Source organism: Schistocerca cancellata, chromosome 4 (genome assembly GCF_023864275.1).
Source record: "Schistocerca cancellata isolate TAMUIC-IGC-003103 chromosome 4, iqSchCanc2.1, whole genome shotgun sequence".
Classification (NCBI taxonomy): domain Eukaryota; kingdom Metazoa; phylum Arthropoda; class Insecta; order Orthoptera; family Acrididae; genus Schistocerca; species Schistocerca cancellata.
The window spans coordinates 874,133,111-874,151,074 of NC_064629.1; the positions used below are offsets into that span (position 1 = coordinate 874,133,111).

The 17,964-nt window shown below is 41.6% G+C and overlaps 1 protein-coding gene across 3 annotated transcripts in view; it reads left to right on the top strand.

The window, feature by feature from the left end:
• The window catches only part of LOC126183597 (solute carrier family 22 member 7-like), a 223,462-nt gene that overhangs the window by 48,399 nt on the left and 157,099 nt on the right, over nucleotides 1–17,964 (top strand). The window contains exons 2-3 of one of the 3 annotated variants that reach the window (XM_049925702.1): nucleotides 15,571–15,646; nucleotides 15,773–15,827. In XM_049925702.1, the coding sequence (XP_049781659.1) occupies nucleotides 15,571–15,646; nucleotides 15,773–15,827 (131 nt within the window). Of the gene's footprint in view, nucleotides 1–15,570; nucleotides 15,828–17,964 lie in introns of all 3 variants that reach the window. The other 2 variants (XM_049925700.1, XM_049925701.1) reach the window with 2 other exon arrangements.

The following is a 17,964-nucleotide window of genomic DNA, read 5'->3' on the forward strand; positions in this document are numbered from 1 at the left end:
GGAATAATTATTAAGGGTACAGAATGTTATAACAGGGACAACCTTTCACCTGTCAGTCTCTGTTACAGGGAAACCAAACTGAACGTTACCCAGTCAAAGTTATACTGGCCAGAGGAAGTCGTTAAAATACTTCCAGCAAGAAAATTGAATTGGCTACATGAGACATTGGATCCTAGCCCAATCCATCCTTAAACCGGCTACTAGAAACTCAAGAGTTATCAGTAGAACAAATGCTTTCATATATACAAAAGTGTCTGGAGGATCAGAAGCATACGATCATGGCTATGAGTCTCATAGCCACAGGCACTGTGCTGATTTTCAATCTGCTTTGCATCTTCCTTAGGGGAGCGCAGTTCGTCAATCCAACACTCCAGTACATATGATACCGTAGGACTGTTTCACAATTCGTACTTGAGTTGTCACGACAGGTGCAAGAAACTAAACGTAATAGTAGAAGCAGTGTATTCTAATGGTATGATTGTTTGTATTTCGGAGGGCAGGGAGTCCTGGGCGGGATAGGCATTTTTGCCTACAGTACAGGGTGATTCAAAAAGAATACCACAACTTTAAAAATGTGTATTTAATGAAAGAAACATAATATAACCTTCTGTTATACATCATTACAAAGAGTATTTAAAAAGGTTTTTTTCACTCGAAAACAAGTTCAGAGATGTTCAATATGGCCCCCTCCAGACACTCGAGCAATATCAACCCGATACTCCAACTTGTTCCACACTCTCTGTAGCAAATCAGGCGTAACAGTTTGGATAGCTGCTGTTATTTCTCGTTTCAAATCATCAATGGTGACTGGGAGAGGTGACCGAAACACCATATCCTTAACATACCCCCATAAGAAAAAATCGCAGGGGGTAAGATCAGGGCTTCTTGGAGGCCAGTGATGAAGTGCTCTGTCACGGGCTGCCTGGCGGCCGATCCATCGCCTCGGGTAGTTGACGTTCAGGTAGTTACGGACAGATAAGTTCCAATGTGGTGGCGCTCCATCCTGCTGAAATATGAATTGTTGTGCTTCTTGTTCGAGCTGAGGGAACAGCCAATTCTCTAACATCTCCAGATACTGTAGTCCAGTTACAGTAGCACCTTCGAAGAAAAAGGGACTAAAAACTTTATTGGCTGAAATGGCACAGAAAACGTTCACCTTAGGCGAGTCACGTTCATACTGAGTTGTTTCCCGCGGATTCTCAGTGCACGCTGAACAACTGTCGTCGATTCACTTCTGCCGTACTCAATAACACAAAAAGCTTTCTGTTGAGCGGTCGCCATCTTAGCATCAACTGACGCTGACGCCTAGTCAACAGCGCCTCAAGCGAACAAATGTACAACTAAATGAAACTTTATAGCTCCCTTAATTCGCCGACAGATAGTGCTTAGCTCTGCCTTTTGTCGTTGCAGAGTTTTAAATTCCTAAAGTTGTGGTATTCTTTTTGAATCACCCTGTATGAGACGACTTTGGGTTATGATGAGTGAATATTTATGTAAATAGTTGTTAAATGTTTTGGAGGAGTTAATGCTTGTGTGGCAACTTAAACGAGAATAGTAAGGAAGGGTGGTTGAGCCGATGGGCTAATAGTTGTACACCGAGTATGGGACCTCTGAGCGTTGTAACTCGAGCTACTTAATGTTGTAAGGGAAACAGTAAATGGTGCGTGTCGCAACTACGCATGTGAAACCTTTTGTTGCACACCAGGCACGGGTTCAGACCCAAGGTTTAGGTGTTCCAAAAGAGAGGGGGAATGTAACACCCTCGCTACATTTGGGCGTTACTGTGAGAAAAGGAGCTCCATAGCAGCATAAGTGAGACGAGCAGGAAGGCACAGAGGCACTGGTATGAGATTTCATGGCCGGCCGTGGTGGCCAAGCGGTTAAAGGCGCTACAGTCTGGAACCGCGCGGCCGCTACGGTCGCAGGTTCGAATCCTGCCTCGGGCATGGATGTGTGTGATGTCCTTAGGTTAGTTAGGTTTAAGTAGTTCTAAGTTCTAGGGGACTGATGACCTTAGAAGTTAAGTCCCATAGTGCTCAGAGCCATTTGAACCTTTTTTTTTTTTGAGATTTCATGAACGAGTCTCTTGACCTCCCATAAAGCGGCCATGCCAATCCACGCAATTTTGGCGACGTTGCCGCAAAGCAGTGTAACTACGATCCAACCTGTGGAGAATTTCCACATCATTGGGCCACAAAAATGTTGATCTTGACCTGTCTGGAGGCAACGTATCAGTACAACAAACGTACCATTAACCACTGTAAATACCCTTAGACTCTTGTACATTTATATGCAGTGTGGCAGCACTTCCACGACACCAGGACCGCCTAACTCTCCACCACGTTATGGGCTATCGAGCAGCTGACGCCAGTCTGGGCAGCCATCTCCACCAGGGTTACGTCCTCACCCGTAGACTTGGAGCAGCACGGTAGCAGACGAGCTTCTGACTTGGAGGGCAGAGGTTCACGCCCAGGGCAGTACCACTGCCAACCACTCGCACTGGTGGGAGCTTCTTCTACGGTAGCAGGGGACCTCTGTGAGAATCCAGGCAGACGTTTGCGTCTTTGGGACTTCTCGCTCATGGCCACACAGAGCCAACTGGGAGACATGCTGTTGATGTAAGCAAACAGTGCCAGCAAAGCAGGACACCGACGTCACACTCCAGTACACTGTCCCGGCCATCTGCAGCTGACAGAATAAGAGCACAGGTGGTAGACCACGCGCCTGTATGTTTGGTGGGGGGGGGGGGGGTTTCGCCGTGGCGTCGCAGCTCTTCGATCATTGTAGCGCAAGACTGAATAAAGTTGTTTCACGTTATAGCCGAGATTTCCTAACCACCACCTCAACACTCGCCACTCCACCACCTTTACACTCAACTCAGGTCGCTACAAATCAAAACTTTTTGTTGTTGCATATTGAACTCCTTTCTGACGCACTGACAGCGTTAAGAATGGGTAAAAAAATGGTTCAAATGGATCTGAGCACTATGGGACTCAACAGCTATGGTCATCAGTCCCCTAGAACTTAGAACTACTTAAACCTAACTAACCTAAGGACAGCACACAACACCCAGCCATCACGAGGCAGAGAAAATCCCTGACCCCGCCGGGAATCGAACCCGGGAACCCGGGCGTGGGAAGCGAGAACGCTACCGCACGACCACGAGATGCGGGCGAATGGGTAACGAAGGTCATTTTCTCCTTTGTTGTTGTAGGTATTGACATTGCTGTTCTTCCCAAACTGTGATGGATTACTTATGTCAATTTCATTAGCGAATACAGAGTGATTGTAATTAAAGTTCCAGTTTTAAAACGCTGTAAAAAGCGAACCGGTACTCAGAATGACGTCAAAATTGAACGGAATATTATCGAAGAAGGTGGAAGCGTTACGGAAAGAATAACGAAAATTTTATCCCCGGATGACAGTGTAAGCGGCAGAATATATTAGTAACAGACGTGGGGTACATGGGTGGTCCCCAGTTGGCATCTGAGATACTAGGAAGGACTGTCTCAATGCAGGATCGTGCGCTGCAAGTAAAGGTCTTTTATAAGAATGGTGATCGTGCGCCAGTAGCTTTGCAGAAGTTCTGTTCACTCAAGGGTATGAAAAAGGCGTTGGACTGATGTCTGCCAAGGGTCTGGAGAATTGTATGAAACATCCTGCATTGCTAGCCACACAAAATTAACCATGTTCAGGAGTTGCTTCATGCTGACCAACCAGTAACACAAACTTTTGCCTAGAATTTCTTGCTCTCGTGGAAGTGGACAACGAATGACCATGGAACATTGTATGGACAGTTGGAGCCCACTTCCATCTCAGAAGCCACGCCAATACTCAGAATTGCAGAATATGGGCAACGAAAAATCCTCTTGCACATAAAGTGGTACCACTTTGTTCTGTGAAGGTGCGTGATGACAGCATCGTTTATCATAGCACCCCCTGCCCCCCCCCCCTTTTTTAATTTTTTTTTAAGGAGATGGATCCTGTGGGTTACGTTACCCGCATCGTCTCTGGTAAACACTGTTAGAGACTTGAAGGCACCAACGTCGTTCTAGCCCTTCAAAGGCGTGGATATGTGGATATGATAATTTTTATGCAAGATGGCACCCCTATGCACATTGCAGTCCCAGTGAAGCAACTGCTGTAGAGGAATTTTGAAATATTAGAATTATCAGCCATCATTTCCCTACAGCCTGGCCTTCAAGGTCACCTGATCTTAATCTATGTGACTTCTGGCTGTAGGATTATCTGAAACATACTGCGTTCAGTGCTCCGATTACAGGCATAGCTGAAATAAAGGCACACATTGTGCAACACGTGACCCGTGAGACACTCCGACTCGTTGTGCAACATGCTGTTTCTCGATCTCAGCTTGTGGCAGAAGATGGTGGACAGCATACTGAACATGTCTTGCGCCACTCTCATGAGAATTAAAAACTGATTTCACTGTTGCTTTTTATGCAATTTTTGGTCTCAGGACAATCAAAAACCGATGTTATTTTGCCTTTTATGCGATTTTTTGCCTAATAACGATTATAAACCGATACCATTGTTGCTATCTATTGTGGTTTTTGGCCTCAGTAAATTAAAATCCGATATCGTTATTGCTTTCTAAGCGGTTTTTGGCCTCAAGAGAGTTAAAAACCTTTTTTCCTATCCAATGTGATGCGACCTCTAACTCCTCTCACTCATCTCTTCATTAAATGCCTTTTCGCGTTTATATTTCTTTGTGGTTATCGGACTGTCGACCTCGAGTATGGGGGGCACTACATAGAGATCATCCTTCATTACGAAAATAACCTGACCATATGCCTAATACGAATATGTCTCTCTTACAAATTATAAATATTGAAGGTAACTAATTAAAGAAGAAAAATGTCACTTCAAAAAATAACAGTACAAGTCAAATTACGTGTGTTTATTTTTCCTTATGCACATAACACACTTTCCTAATAATGCTTACTTCCATGATGTCTCGATAAACAGTTATGTTTGTTTTGCATTCACACTGAAGTAACCACTGCTACATTGCGTTTCCACATTCATTAGAGAGGTAACCACTGATTACGGAAGCCTTTTCATTTACTTTCTAATAACAATATGTTTCTCCACGAAAATTACTGATTCTGAAACACGACACTTGAAACGTCCCCTTAGAACAATTATACACGACTGTGCTTAAACTAACACACAATATTTTTTAGCGCAACGCAATCTGACTTTCAAAAATCCCTAGAAAAGAATGGCCCTGACTAACATTAACCTATACTTTTCACAAACCACTTACCTCACAAAAATCTTCGTTACTCGAACTACTGCAATACGGCGAGCGCCACTACTGCCAGCTAAATAAAAGATTCAAACTACTGAAGGCACTAGCTACTGATAGGCATAGTTAGCAAATGAAAGATTTTAATAGAGAACAAACAATGTATTTACCTTAATAGTCATCAAAAGTCATAATATATACAGCAGCTCATGACATCCATTTTTACAAATTTCAAAACTCCGCCATTTCTCTCCCCACATCCACCACTGCTGGCGGCTGACCTCCAACTGCGCAACGCTACCCGCTGTTCACATCCAGCTGCCACTGCCCAACACTACAATGGCAGACAACAATGCAAACTAGCCACAGACTGCACACAGCACAGCCAGTGATTTTCATACAGAGAGCGCTACGTGGCGGCGGCGTTACCAATATAAGAACCTAAACAGCCTACTTACATAGCCTACTTACACACTGTATCAACTTTAAATATCTTAATTAATCCCGGGTGCTTTCCGACGAAATAACTGAAATACCCTTCATCTACAAACCGATGTAAGACTTTTACCTATTAATTCTATTTTTTTTTTTTTTTTGCTAAATTCTGCACATTACTTACTCGCTGCGCAGTGGCGCGCAACAGCCCTGCACGGAAGCTCAACACTGCCCCTGCTAGGACTGCGCGTGTCCACTAGCAATGGGACATTGTCATTATACGCCAAGGCAACGCTCCCTCGTAGGAAAAGGCGGGCTTGGCTCCGAAAATTCCAGAAGAGAGCAATAAGTAACGATTACAATATTGATACGTAATTACATTAAAGATAGCAGTACTCCTTACAACCCCTAGTAGAATTTTTTCAAGAACGCGAGAAAGACATATTTTGTGGACCGAAAGAAAAAGAAAGTAGAAATCTCACAGAAATTTTTATTCAGCAAATATTTTCCAGCTCATTTACATCTAACATGCGTACAACTTTACGTGTACTTCAGGGACTGATGATCTTGCAGCTTAGTCCCTTTCACTCCAAACCAACCAACCAACCAACGTGTACTTCGCTGTTCAATTACATAAAAATTCTTTATTTCCTGCAAGGAAAGAAAGAGGGCGAGCCTGATTACTAGGAAGTGATGATGCAGGTTTTGTCTACTTAATATTCGTGCAAACAGTTCTACCTGAGTTGACGGAGAACGTACCCTTGGCTGTTCGTGTGAGGATGTGGATACAACATAACGGTGCACCGACTCACTTTATTGTGGATGTCCGTAACCGTCTCAGTGCTGTATTTGCTGGTCGCTGGATTGGAAGCGGAGGTCCTATTCCATGGCCTGCGAGCTCAGCTGACCTGAATCCCCTTGACTATTTTCTATGGGGATGTCTAAAGTCACTTGTGTATCAGATCCCAGTGGATACGCACATGGAATTAGTTGGCAGAATTGTAGCTGTCTGTGATGTGGTTCGAAACACACCAGGGGTATTTTTCAGGGTGCGTCACAATCTTTTTCGCCGGTGTCATGCTTGCATTGAGGTTGATATCCGTCAGTTTCAGCACATTTTTTAAGATACAGTACAAATGATACCTTCATTGTGTTCAGTGACGGTATTTGCAGTTACCTGTAACTAATGTAAATAAAAAAGTACACAGTAATGTGATTTTATTACTATTATCTCCTTAAGCTGGGTTCTCCGACCCCAAGTTCCCTGCCTCGAATCGTTCAGTGGAGCATCCTCTATGTCGTGTTAAATTTTTGCACCCTGTATAAACGATAAGCAGTCTGTTAACATACATAAAAATCAAACTGATCAAACAACTAGGTTAAATAGTAAGAAAAATACTGAAATGCTTTTTTACAGATATTCATGAAAATTGTACCAAAAAAAATACTTAATGCAATCCAATGAAATGCGTAGAGCGTACAGCACGTCATAGTCATAATATTGTTAATGCATATTCACGTGAAATCTACAGAAGTTCAGAAGTTATGCGCACAGGCAACATAGAATAGGAAAGTCTCCCTATCGGATCTTTAAGTTAATGAAAATACTTTTTACAACAGTATAGCATAATGTAATCGATAAAATACCATTACTCATGTGATAAGCAAATTTTTCCTGTGTACTTCTCAATAGCGGTTAGCGCGCCAGTTTGCTGAACAAAGAGGCGCCGGTTCGACTCCCGGCAGTTTCGAAGATCATCTCCATTCAGAGAGTGGGTGTTGTGCAGCCCTTACGTTCGTATGGACGTAACTGACAAGAAAATCATCTTCAGTATGATGTCGTATCGTCTTTCCATTATTCAGATGGCTGAATGGGCATGAACCGAAAGCCAATAAATTGGAAAAAAATTATCCTGGTTATGTCAATAAAAAAACGATAGAAGAATAAATCAAAAGAGTTTATTACTGTATACTGCCACATCTGTAGGCACTAAAGCAAAAATAAAAAAAGAATATTTTTACCTCAAAAGTAAACAATATACCATAAATGTGTATAACAGCCGCACGGGATTAGCTGAGCGGTATAAGGCGCTGAAGTCATGGACTGTGCGGCTGGTCCCGGCGGAGGTTCGAGTCCTCCCTCGGGCATGGGTATGTGTGTGTGTTTGTCCTTAGGATAATTTAGATTAAGTAGTGTGTAAGCTTAGGGACTGCTGACCTTAGCAGTTAAGTCCCATAAGATTTCACACACATTTGAACTTTTTTTTTTTTGTATAACACAAATAACTGTTCAAGAGTAACTACACTACTAGCCATTAAAATTGCTACACCAGGAAGATGACGTGCTACAGACGCGAAATTTAAACGACAGGAAGAAGATGCTGTGATATGCAAATGATTAGCTTTGCAGAGCATTACACAAGGTTGGCACCGGTGGCGACACCTACAACGTTCTGACATGAGGAAAGTTTCCAACCGATTTCTCATACACAAACAGCAGTTGACCGGTGCTGCCTGGTGAAACGTTGTTGTGATGCCTCGTGTAATGAGGAGAAATGCGTACCATCACGTTTCCGACTTTGATAAAGGTCGGATTGTAGCCTATCGCGATTGCGGTTTATCATATCGCGACATTGCTGCTCGCGTTGGTCGAGATCCACTGACTGTTAGCAGAATCTGGAATCGGTGGGTTCAGAAGGGTAATACGGAACGCCGTGCTGGATCCCAACGGCCTCGTATCACTAGCAGTCGAGATGACAGGCATCTTATCTGCATGGCTGTTACGGATGGTGCAGCCACGTCTCGATCCCTGAGTCAACAGATGGGGACGTTTGCAAGACAACAACCATCTTCACGAACACTTCGACGACGTTTGCAGCAGCATCGACTATCAGCTTGGAGATCATGGGTGCGGTTACCCTTGACGCTGCATCACAGACAGGAGCGCCTGCGATGGTGTACTCAACGACGAACTTGGGTGCACGAATGGCAAAACGTCATTTTTTCGGATGAATCCAAGTTCTGTTTACAGCATCATGATGGTCGCATCCGTGTTTGGCGGCATCGCAGTGAACGCACATTGGAAGCGTGTATTCGTCATCGCCATACTGGCGTATCACCCGGCGTGGTGGTATGGGGTGCCATTGGTTACACGTCTCGGTCACCTCTTGTTCACATTGACGGCACTTTGAACAGTGGACGTTACATTTCAGATGTGTTACGACCCGTGGCTCTACCCTTCATTCGATCCCTGCGAAACCCTACATTTCAGCAGGATAATGCACGACTGCATGTTGCAGGTCCGGTACGGGCCTTTTTGGATAAAAAAAAAATGGCCTGAACATTCTCTCACCAATTGAAAACGTCTGGTCAATGGTGGCCGAGCAACTGGCTCGTCACAATACGCCAGTCACTACTGTTGATGAACTGTGGTATCGTGTTGAAGCTGCATGGGCAGCAGCTGTACCTGTACACGCCATCCAACCTCTGTTTGACTCAATGTCCAGGCGTATCAAGGCCGTTATTACGGCCAGAGGTGGTTGTTCTGGGTACTGATTTCTCAGGATCTATGCACCCAAACTGCGTGAAAAAGTAATCACATGTCAGTTCTAGTATAATATATTTGTCCAATGAATACCCGTTTATCATCTGCATTTCTTCTTGGTGTAGCAATTTTAATGGCCAGTAGTGTAGTTAGCATTACATAACGAATTAGATAAAGATTAATTTTTTGTGTAACTAACCGGCAGAAAATATGATATCTGTAGTTAAAAATATTAAGAAGTGCAATTGATAAAAGTTGGAGGCTACTTTCTCGAAACAAGACACCCACGAACACACGCACATTTGGCGTTTTACTTTGCCACACAACAAACGCACACACTCACTGACAGGTGGACATAGCAGCTGACTGATGATGTCAGTCGGGCTCGCAAAGCGACCGCGGTGAACGTCGTTTGTTGCGTATTGACCGGCAGTGCGGTTGAAAAGACACGGGCGTTGTGGGCACCAGCTGCGGAAAGCGGGCGGTCGTTGATCGGTGTGTAGGCGGTGGCCTTGCGAACAAAGGTCAGTGGCCTCCAGAGGCCCGGACGAGATGTAAACACGGTAATTGCTTGGCCCGCTCCACGAAGTGTCGATTCCGTCGGGGAGCAGGAGGCGAAAAGCACCGGGGTGAGTGCGCGTCTGGAACGGCGCATCCGCCACGTCTAGGCAGAGGACGAGGAAGGCGCGGAGGTGCGATGACTGCGCACACCAAGCATGTAAAACAGAAGTCATATCCGGCGTTCCCCAAGTACGCGCAACAAGAAATCAAAGTACGCGCAGCGCGTGGCACTTCCACTGTTTTGTAAGTGTTGCAGTCACGAAATGCCAAAAGAAAAGGAAGTTTCAGTTTTAGATTAGATTAGATTAGATTTACTTTCATTCCAATTGATCCGTAGTGAGGAGGTCCTCCAGGATGTGGAACATGTCACAAAAACAACAATACATGACAAATATTTACAACTAAAACAAATAAGCTAATGTACCATTCCACAGGTCCCAAGTGGAATGATCGTCATTTTTTAATGAACACTAAGAGTCATTTTACAAATACTAATGCACTGAATTTAAAATAAAAAAGTTTTTTATTTATTTATAAGGTAATAAACATGTAATACAACTACTGTAATACTTATTTACAATGAACACATTACTGCACTGAAATGGTGCAGAAGTTAGATTATACTTACACACACACACACACACACACACACACACACACACACACAGACACACAAATTTTCAGTGAACACATTACTGCACTGAAATTGTGCAGAAGTTATGTTGTACTTATATACAAATCAGTTGGTTTGACTAAGAAATTCATCAATGGAGTAGAAGGAGTTGGCCACCAATAAATCCTTTAGGCTTCTCTTAAACTGAATTTCATTGGTTGTTAAGCTTTTTATGGCTGCTGGCAAGTTATTGAAAATGTGTGTTCCTGAATAATGCACACCTTTTTGTACAAGACTAAGTGACTTTAAATCCTTGTGAAGATTATTCTTATTTCTAGTATTGATTCCATGAATTGAGCTGTTGGTTTGAAAAATTGATATATTTTTAATGACAAATTTCATTATGACAGTCTACATTGCTGCTAGCATAACAAACATGCAGTATTTTAACAGAAATAATATAAAATTACTAAATAAATCACTGTCCACAAAGATTTGACAGTCCTATAAATTTAAAGTGCTACACACGCTGCTTGCTGCTGCACAACTGGACAACGCATCCCCTCGGTCTCACTTGGCTCTTTTTTATTCTCTTCCAATTCATAACACACTGACGGAAAAAAAATCGCAACGCCAAGGACTTGTGCGACACAAACGAAAGTTGGTAGGCGTGTTTCTACATCTGCAAGACGATGTCCATTCAAATTTCACCATTCGGGAGGACGAGTGTTGAAACCCACACCCGGCCATCCTGATTTATGCTTTGCCATTATTTCCGTAAATCACTTCAGGAAAAAGACGGAATGGTTCCTTTGAAAGACGCGGGTGATTTCCTTCTCCATGCCTCCCCAAACCGAGCTCGTGCTCCGTCTCCAGTGACCTCGTTGGCGACGGGACGTTAAACACTGATCTCCTCCTTCTCTTGCTCCACAAATTTCGTGTCAGAAACATAAAAGTGGCGCTAAATACATACTGAAACCGTCCTGAGAGTTAGTTTCCTTTGAGACTGGACATGGTGAGTTGATGTTAGTCAAGAACGCCTTTAAGGCGACAAAGATACCTCACTGAGTCTGAACGAGGTCGTGTAATAGGGCTACTATAGGCTGGATATTCCTTCTGTAATATTGCAGAAAGACTTAGCAGGAATGTAGCCAATGTACATGATTGCTGGGAGCGGTGGTAACGAGAATGTACAGTCACAAGAAGACCGGGCTCCAGGTGACCACGTGGCGTTATCGAGATGGAAGACCGTCGTATTCCGCGGACAGCTGTGACCCGTCGTATTGCTTCTGCAGCAGCAATCCTAGCAGCCGTTGCACCACCGTGACGCAACGAACTCTTACAAATAGGTAAATTCAAAGACAGCTCTGAGCTACACACATCCTGTAGCATGCATTCCACTGACCCTGAATTACTGCCGTTTGCGACTTCAGCGGTGTCAAGCGAAAGTTCATTGAAGGGCAAGGTGCAGGTCTGTTGTGTTTTCTGACGAAAGCTGGTTCTGCTTCGGTGCCAGTGATGTCCTCATGTTGATTGGAAGGAGACCAGTTGAGGATCTGCAACAAACCTGTCTTCGATTTAGACACACTGGACGTAGCAGGAGTTATGGTTTGGGTGCGATTTCGTACGATAGCAGGAGCACTCTCTTAGTTTTCATACGTACCCTGACAGAGAATTTGTACGTCAGTTGGTGGTTCGACCTGTTGTGCTGCCATTCATTAATAGCATTGTAGGGGGTGTTTTCCAACAGGATAACGCTCGCCCACATATCGCTTTTGCCACCCAACATGCTCTACAGAGTACCGACATGTTGCCTTGGCCTGCTCGATCACCAGATCTGTCTCCAATCTATCACATATGGGACATCATCGGAGGAAAACTCGAGGGTCATCCACAAACAGCATTAAATCTCCCTATATTGACCGACCAAGACCAGCAGGCTTCGAACTTCATCCTGCAAACTAACATCCGGCACCAGTACAATACAATGCATGCACATTTTTCATGCCCGCATCTAACATTCTGGTGGTTACGTTTGTTAATAAAGTATCAGCATTTCACATTAGCAATGGCTTATCTCGCCCTTACATTAACCTGTGATCTTGCGATGTTAATCACTTAAGTACGTTACCTAGACAAATGTTTTCCCAAAATTTAATTATTCTGCATTAATTATTTTTTGGTGTTGCGATTTTTCCGTCAGTGTAGTTACGTTATTGTAAGTGATCAAACAACAATGTGTCACTTCACCTCTGCTCAAGCCGCTTCGCGCCAGTTTCTGCGTACTTGTTTCACTTTGACCGATACCGTTTCAGTCATTCCACTTCTTTTTACGCTTCTTTTCATCAAGTCTGGGAGCCATACTGATCTCGCGCGTCATCGTGACGATAATCGCGTATTCTCTTGTTCCCTTAGCTTGCGTTTCGTCTTGGCTTCCGTCGCGTCTTCTCCATTGCTCTACCATTTTCATTATTTTTGGTGTTATAACACCACCCAATCCTAGCGTGACTCACCCTGTATAAATTCCTTATTGTCATTTCTTGATTACAATATTAGCTTATTCACAAGAATAAGCAGCTTTCACTCAGTTAATACTCAGCTGGAATCAAACCTGCATTTGTGCAGAAACGTGTGCAGTATACTGCAGCATCCATTTTCAATAAACTACCACTAGAATTAAAAAATCTTGGCAGTAATCCACGTACTTTCAAATCCAAACTGAAGAGTTTCCTCATGGGTCACTCCTTCTATTCTGTCGAGGAGTTCCTTGAAAAATAAAGCGGATTCTTGTTGTACGGTTGATTGTGTAAACTTAAACTTATGGGTTGACTTTTTTCGGGTTCATAAACATTTTATTTTGGCTTTGTGTTCTAGGACACTGATAAAAATGTCAGCATGATCATAATCCCTGAACTTCTGGACCCTGTGGCTAAACTGTTGTCTTGAATACAAAACTTATGATTAAAAGTGAAATAGTTAAAAATTGTAATCGGCTGTAAAAGTTTAATGATGGTCTTGTGACTAGAATTTTTACTGTGTTTAAGGAAATTTATTTTGATAATCTCTATCATTTCATTAAACGGAACATTGGAGTAGAAATTCCTAACATCCAGTGAAACCAAATGGGAAGTGCTAGTGACTGATTTCTCCTTAATTTTGTCAATCAGAGCCATATTACTGAGCAACAAATAGTTGTTCTCATATGTGTAAGTATTTTTAAGAATTTAGTCAAATAGTCCAGTTATCTCGTAGGGTGTGCTTTCTCTACAGTTCACTGTTGGATGGATTAGATGGTTATCCTTACGCATCTTCACCTGTGATCTTAATTTAGGCACATTTGTGTTCATGATAAGGGATATTTTTTTAGCATCTGTTAATAGGGAATATGTGCATTTAAGAATATTGTTTAGTTTAGCCTGGAAATCTTCTGTAAGTGATTTGGGATTTCAGTAGTCATTTTTGGAAAAAATGATAATATCTTCCCAATGTACTCCTCGTCTTGTAATATCACGACTGTGTTTCACATAACTGCTCTCATGACAGTGGCCTTCGCCTCATTTTCTTTATGGAATTTACAAATAATTAGTCAAATTTAGCCTTATAAATATTATTGTTTTTCTTGTTCAGTTCAGTTTTTACTACTTCTAGCAACTTCTGACTAACATGACCATTTTCATTATCATTTAATTTGGCAACTTAAGTTCTCATGCTACTAACAGCAGTCATTTCCTTTGGGATCTTTTTGTTAAATGGCAGCAGTCTCTGACTGATGTTGATTATTTTAATGTAAGACCACATTAGTATTGTTGGTAGATTTTTTAGTGTTATAACTTCACAAGTCGATTATTATCTCCAGAAGTGCATTGTTCAGCTGTGTGTGTGACAGAAATGTGGTCAAATACTACAAATTATTACCATAAAAACTTAACAATGTTTTATGTTTTATATAGTTGCTTGTAGTCACTCTACCTAGTTACCAATGTACTGTAGAAGCCAGTCAGAAACAGGCACAAGTCATTCAGTCAGTCATAAGTGAGTATTCATGGAGTGAGGAACCCAGAGTCACTGCTCCACTTTGATATTATTAACTGTCTCTTTCAAATTTAAGTTAGATTTCTTCTAACAATAAAGGAATTTCTTATTCACAAATTGACCCTTATGAAGTGTTTAGTGAAAATAAATGGACACAGAATGAAATTTAAACATTAACTACATTTTCTTAATTACTGAAAATTGTTCGGAGCACCTAGTAGTTCATCCACTGGACAAGAAAAGAAATCAGTTCATGAGGCATTAAGGTCACTGACATTACAGGCTGTCACTTGCACACTTCATCAGGAACTCCTAGAAAGACTTAGGTGAAAGTATTTCATGTTCTCGGATGCTGTACCACCATAACGCACACTGCCATATATCAATCTCCATACATGAAGTTTTTGGAATAAACAGCATCCCTCTTGTTACTCAGCTGACCTATTCAGTGGATATCAGCTCTTATGAGTGCTGTTTATTCCCCTCACTCAAAAACCTCTTGAAAGGGCATCACTTTCATGCTTTGGATAATATCCAGTGGAGCATAATTGATGAGCTGAAAGATATTCCAGCAGAACCCTTCAAGAACTGCTTTTAAGACTGAAAAGAGCATCTCTGTCATTGTGTAACAGCTGAAAGGAACAACTTTAAAGAGGATAACCATAATGTATAAAGAGAATAAAATTCAGAGTTACAAAACAGCCAGTGTCATTACTTTTCTAATATACCTGATACCTAATGACTTACCACATAGTTACTGACTATACATTTGAGATACTGTGTTGATGATACTCCTGTCTTAATAATCACTTTGTTGTACTGAATAACAACACTATGAAATACTTTTAAGTGAAACAAATTGCAATATTTTGATTACAGTCTCCTTTACAGAATTTCTCTTCAACTTTGCCATATGCTACCAACAATTATTTTCTTTTTTTACAGCTTTGCCAATGATTTTTCCAAATACCTGCAAAAAAGTAGATAAAAAATTATTTCTACAGACAAGTACTATATTGAGGTCTAGTTAGCACATCTGCCTTTATTTATTTATTTTTGCATGTTGATAAGTTCAGATTTTGTTCATGGTATCATAAACTGAATAATTATTTACAGGTTTCTCTAAAGTTACAGAGCTCAGAAGAGGCATCTGAGAATGTGAAGTTTGAAGATATTATTGATCAAATAGGTGGTAATGGAAAGTTTCAATTACGGCATAACATAATTTTCATCTGTCTATCAGCCACTTTTTTATCAATGACTATCTATAGCAAAATGTTAGCAATTACAGTCCCTGATCATTGGTGTTTTGTGCCAGGAATAGAGAAGGCAAATGTCAGTGTGGACACTTGGAAGGACATGACAATTCCCAAGTAAGTAAATGGAAACATCAGGATGGTATTTTTCAAAAAATAGATTTAACATTTTGTGTCATCATGTCCTTAGTGATTATTTTATTTTATATATGTTTATTAAGCCATAACTCATCTTGGAACCTATACCCAACTTTAGTTGGCTGTAGTCATGAAATTAATTCATGGGTGTATGGATGGCCCTCAACTGTGCAATGTTCAGTCTCTGACTGTAGTTGTCAGTAGAAAACAGCAGCTCTAAAGTTATATCTGTCTTCTGTCAACTGAAAGAAGAACCAAGGAAGATGAGAATTTAATGTCTTGTCAACAGTATGGTCATTAGAGAATGCAGCCCTAGAGTGAATACTCTTTTTGGGCAAAGGATGAGTTAGTTGCTGTTCATAACTAGTCAGAAATTGTCCTGACTGCTGTATAGTGATTGGTGTGTTTGGAGGGTTACCAAGAGACATGAGATACCAAAGGCACCTCAAATACCATCCCCTCTTGTGGACACTATCTCTTTTATGTAGGGTACAGGCTCTATTACTTCTCTTCTTCTTGACTGAGTGGCTCATCAATGGCAGGTCTAGGACACCTGTACAGGAGAGGCAGGGGCAAGATAGAACACAGGATGTTACACCCATCCTCCTAACTAAAAAGTTTGGGGCCCTGTCTTCCACTGAAACAGAGCCATTGAACCACTCTTCTCCATTTGGGAATACTGCTGTTTCCCATGTCAGGGAGAAGCAAGTGCAGAAAGGTAGAGGTAGTTAATTGTTGACAATTCAGACATACATTAAACAATTATAATCCTTAGAGAAATTGCATCAAGGGCTAGGAAAGATCACCTTGTGCACTCAGTGTGTATATGTGGATGTCCCACTCAGTATGTTGAAGAGGCTCCTCCAGTATCTGTTGAGAGAACAGCACAGGGAATATTAGTGAAAGATCTGAAGAAATATCTCCTACAAGTAAGAGTATTCGTGGTGATAAACTGCTGGTCATTCACAACAAAGTGCAAGAGCTTCAAGAGCTCCTAAAAAGTAGTGGACCTCACATAATACTAGGTACAAAAAGCTGCCTAAAACACAAACTTAACTGCAGAAATATTTTTGGAGTAAATCTAAGTATACATCAAAAGAATGGGCTAATGGGAACTACATATGTTGTATTCATTGCAGTACACAAAATAGTCACATCCGCTGAGGTAGAAACTGAAGATGCATTCAGGATTGTTTGGCCAAGACTCAGTGTCATGGGTGAGGATAACTTATAATTTCTTCTATTTATCAACCAACACTCACCCCCTGATGCAACCAAAAACTTTTGAAGAAACCTCAGCTCACTTGTATGCGTCGTCCACAGTCATAATTTCATAACTGGAGGTACATTTCAATCATCCAACAATTGATTGTGATTATTACAGTTTTATAAATTTTGGTCATAACAATACCTCTTGTGAAACAATACTAAATGCCCTGTATAAAACTTTCCTAGAAGAAATAGTTTTGAAGGCCACTCATGATGGAAATAGATTAAATGGTAACCAATAGACCTGAACTTTTTGGGGATGTCAATGTTGAACATGGGATTAGCAAACATGAGACAGTTGTAGAAACAGAAATTACCAAAGTTTGCACTTTGTAAGATTATGGAAGGCAGCCAATAAGAGGTTCACACTGACTCCATAAACGTTTTCAATATAGTTCTGAGACTCTAAGTTCTGCACAAGTAACACCAAAAATTTATGGAAGTTCTATCTCACCTGATGTAGAGCATGACATGTTGAGACTGCAATAATTGGCATGCACAACTCCTTCCTGAGTGGTCCACAAGGCCAGATTTCATTTGTGGTTGTGGACAGAGCAGATAACAGCCACATCCTGCAGCTGCCCCTAGTAGTCAGTAACCCTCTTGAGCACCAAAACTCATTGTTGCCTTATCATTTGGGACTTAATAGTGATCAGGTATATTTATACCAAAAAGAGTGAAGACCAATAACAAGTATCACCCTATGTTGCAAGATAAATGTCAAATAATTTTTTAAAGACTTGACATGTAGGCCTTTGTGCTCAGACAGATTCCTTCAGATGAGGAGTGTGGTTAAAATATTTATGTTACATGAGTCAGAATGCACAGCAGATAATTAATTTCTTGG